The sequence below is a fragment of the Tasmannia lanceolata genome, unplaced genomic scaffold (genome assembly GCF_043159265.1).
Source record: "Tasmannia lanceolata isolate RefF3 unplaced genomic scaffold, GAP_Taslan_0.1 ptg000029l, whole genome shotgun sequence".
In the NCBI taxonomy this organism is placed as follows: Eukaryota; Viridiplantae; Streptophyta; class Magnoliopsida; order Canellales; family Winteraceae; genus Tasmannia; species Tasmannia lanceolata.
This window is the reverse complement of record NW_027518706.1, coordinates 3,376,833-3,380,946: the sequence shown is the minus strand read 5'-3', so window position 1 is coordinate 3,380,946 and position 4,114 is coordinate 3,376,833. Positions and strand designations below refer to the sequence as shown.

Here is a 4,114-nt window from a genome sequence, read left to right as displayed (position 1 = left end):
TAGTGAGGCTTGGGATCATGTTTTTGTATGCCACTGATATTTGCACGACCATTTTTATAACTGCACTAACTCATCTTGTCTTATATTACTTAAACAGCTGTCAAAGGTTATTATAGTTCCCAAAACCTCTGCAAAGTCAACTAAAAACCAAAAGACAAGCTGATATCGTGCAGTTGTTAAAACATGGTAGTCCCAATATCAGTAGCCTCTTTTATAGTATAAATCTACTTCATTTGTTGGGTTTTTAGACCTTAGTGGGCTTTATTGTGTAGTGGGTGTTGCAGAGGAGAGAGATCTCGATCTGGGTCTTTAATGGCATCCACTTTGGTTCTCGTCATCGTCTTCATCTTCGATCTCATTGCCTTTGCTCTCGCCATTGCCGCCGAGCAAAGGAGGAGTACGGTCAGTCCTCTACCTACCCTTTTCCTATAATATCAAATATCAATTGATCTTTGTTTCTTCTTCTTATATCTCCCTATATAGATTGATTATGTTGGGTTTTTCAATTAAACAAAAACTGGGTTCAACACTAGATCTGGGTTTTCATTGGATTTTTTAACGTGATAGCTAGATGGGGTTTAAACCAGTGTTTAAAAATGCGGATTCGACGCCGAACGCGGCCGAAGAAAATCCTTGTCGACTCGGCGCGGACACGGTTGACGCGGCCGAGTCGTTATTTTTTATTAAAAAATAAATGAAAAAAATACAAAAATCCAAACCCATTTAAGTAGGGCCCAACAAATGAATAGTTTAGATCATCTAACCAAGTGCAAGCCCGCTAATTTTAAAAAACATACATGCAAGAAAAACATTTTTGATGAGAAATTTTTCTTGGAAAATTTTTGAGTATAATGATATGATTATGATTTAATTGGAGGCATATTCTCATAAATTGAAGGTCCATCTAAGTAAATGTTGAATAGGTTTAGTTTAAGTTATCTTTTTGTTTTTTCAGGTGTTAAAAATGTAAGAAAATTTAGAAATATTTTTTAATAACCAAAAGAAAGAGGTTATATATATCAAAAAAGGAGATTTTATATGGTGTAAGCCCTTAAAGTCCCTTATTTTTCTAGAAGTACTGTACGGACCACACTAGAGGATGATCTAAACCGTCCATATGATCCAAACAGTCCATGGCCCATCACATGGACGGTTTGGATCATCCTCTAGTGTGGTCCGTACAGTACTTCTAGAAAAGTAAAGAACTATAAAGGCTTACACCATAAAAAAGAATTATATCCTTGTCTTCTTAAATGGCTGTCACCGACACCCAGAATGAGGTAGAGAATAAGACAAGCAAAGCTGCAAAAATCAGGCTGGAATTGACAACTTCACTGTGTACTGCACTGCTCAAAAAAATAATAAATTATATTTGCCCCTTTGTTTTATTCGAATCAGCCCTTGGTTTTACTCGGGACAGCCCTCTCTAGTGTATTTATGACTACTATTTTACATTGGAGGGGCTGTCTCAGGTAATGAAAGGGGGCGTATTTATCATTTCACAAAATCATATAATCAGATCCAGTAAAAAACGAACTACTTCTTCTTCTTCATGAGTTAGGTTATTACAGAGGGTTTTCTCTGCGGCTTTAGGTACGTTTCTCTCCTGTAAATCTGATCTTTTTTTTTTGAATGGTTGAAGTTAGGATGGAATATGAGTTCAAAATGGCCACGACTCGGCCAGGACTCGCCGAGTCCGGGACTCCAAAACGCGGCCACCGCAAATCCGCGTCGACTCGGCCGAGTTCCGAGCCGAGTTGCCGAGTTTTAAAACACTTTAAACAATAGATCTCATCCCCCCTTCACATAAACTCTCTGTTATTTTCATTCCTTTGTTATTTCTTCCTTCTTTTCTAAAAACTGATCACATTTTATTTACAAATTAAAAACCCACTCACCAATTCCTCTAAAACTCCTACCCAAGCCAGTCTGGACTCTAGATAACCTTAACTCTAAGGTCCTGTTTGTTTGAGATTGTCACAGGTGATTGTGAGCACTGTATTGGACTCAAAATTAAACATAATTTTGGGTCCTATAATCAGTTTGGGCCTCTCAATCGGTTGTCACAATCTCAAACGAACAAGGCCTAAGACTCTTATCCACACCGACAACTAGATAGAAAATACCAAAAATACAAACTAATTTATTCTACCTAAGTGGGGGACTAACTAGGCATATAACAAAATAATGATTGTGTGTGTGGGGATAGGCGAAGATCGTTCAGGATGGGGGGGCACAGGAGTATAGCCACTGCGTTTATGACTCGGACATCGCAACGGGATTAGGAGTGGGGGCTTTGTTCTTCCTTGCAATTAGCCAAGTCATTATTATGATTGCGAGTAAGTGCTTTTGTTGCGGAAGGGGTCTGAGGCCTGGAGGTGCCAGAGCTTGGGCTATCATCCTCTTCATCACCTGCTGGTATGTGAAACAACCAATTACTTTAAAAGCTTAAGTTATTAGAGATGGTGTTATTTAATCATTTTATCCTTCAACATTCCTGTCAGGTGCCCCTCTTTTGGGTTGGCTATACACGTGGATTTTTAACATCAAGGAGTTGTTGGGTTTTGAACCTAAGACCTGCCGCGAGCTAATAGCTCTCTGATACCATTTGAAACAACCAATTAGCATGGCATCAGAGCTATTGCCTCATGGCAGGTCTTGAGATCAGAACCCAACAACTTTCCTTGATTTTAAAAATCCATGTGTATAGCCAACCCAAGAGAGGGGCCACATGTGAGGGGGAGTGTTGAAGTAGCATGATTAATTATACTTCAACATGGTATCAATTACCAATTCCCTCTCTTGTTTTTCTCTTATTCCTTTGATTTGATGGGCTTGATGGGCTACTGACCAATTCCCATTTGTGTCTGTCTGTAGGATGACCTTCTTTATTGGGGAGGTGTGCTTGTTGGCGGGTTCGGTGAGGAATGCGTACCACACCAAGTACAAGGGGATAATAGGTGGGAACGATTATTCTTGCGAGACCCTCAGGAAGGGAGTTTTTGGAGCAGGAGCAGCTTTCATCTTCTTCACCGCCATTGTCTCGGAGTTTTACTATGTTTGCTACGGCAAAGCCAACACCGGCGGTTTCCAACCTTCCTATGGGAAAGAGTCCGGGGTCGGAATGAGCACTTACTAGTACCTTCATTTCCCCAACTGTTCATGAAATGATATGGTGATACACTATCAGACGATAGAGGGACAGAGAGATAGAGACTCTTTGAATCTAGTTTTTATGTGCTTTGGATTGGTTGTATAACTTTTGTATTATTATCCACTCTATGTTTCTTCCTTTTTTTTTCTGTCTTCATTTTGGGAGGATTCATTTGATAGATTTAGGACCTTGACAGCCGTGCTAGAGCATGTGATCTTCTTTTGTGTGTGTTTTTTAGTTTTTGTAATGTTGCTGTGGGTATCTGTTTTCCATTTCCCATTCTTATGTTGCAAACAAATAAATAGCAGAGGCAGGAGGGAGTTTATGATTTCTTCAATGGAATTCTAACAGCCTTTAATGGCTGATGGTGTTCCTCACTTTCTTTTTGGTGATGGGCTGTTAAAAGTAACCCAAGATTTGCTTCCAAGGCAAAATTACTTGTAATGAAATTTATCATTAGTCTCGCCCTGTGTTAAGCCCACCTGATTTCACTTGTTGCACCAGTGGATCTCTTCAGCTTGGAGAGCCATGTGAGGAAATTAGAAGAGGAGGGTTATTGAATCAATTTAAGAAGTGCTTTGCAAGCTCTCCTCTCATCTTTGAGGTCACCCTAATTTTATCTATTCTAGCATTGGAGGTCCTTATTAAGGGCACCTACATGTTTAGCAAGTTTTGTAAAACGAAAGTTCGTTTAGCAAGTACTTGTTTTAGTAGAAGTCAGTAGTCAGAGTTTAGGTTATTCCAAAAGTCCAGTACCGAACAATTGTAACCCAAGCATAGAGTTTTGAATCAACGAATTGCACAAGAGAAGTTCTCTGATGTTGTTAAGTTTTTCGCTTTGTTTAAGAACTGAATCAAAGAATCCTTAACGTCTTCTTGGTATTCAAGTTTGAGTTGAATCTTCTTGAATGCAAGTGTTTTTTTAGTTCAATTTGCCGCAAAACCAACGCTTAGCCCAGA

The 4,114-nt window shown here is 39.3% G+C and overlaps 1 protein-coding gene across 1 annotated transcript; it reads left to right on the top strand.

The window, feature by feature from the left end:
* Window positions 1-244: 244 nt before the first annotated feature.
* LOC143859268 (uncharacterized) lies at window positions 245-3,491 on the top strand. Its single transcript, XM_077369977.1, has 3 exons — window positions 245-402; window positions 2,210-2,418; window positions 2,878-3,491. The coding sequence occupies exons 1-3, from the start codon at window positions 313-315 to the stop codon at window positions 3,137-3,139; spliced, it is 561 nt and encodes a 186-aa protein (XP_077226092.1). The 5' UTR covers window positions 245-312; the 3' UTR covers window positions 3,140-3,491.
* Window positions 3,492-4,114: the final 623 nt, after the last annotated feature.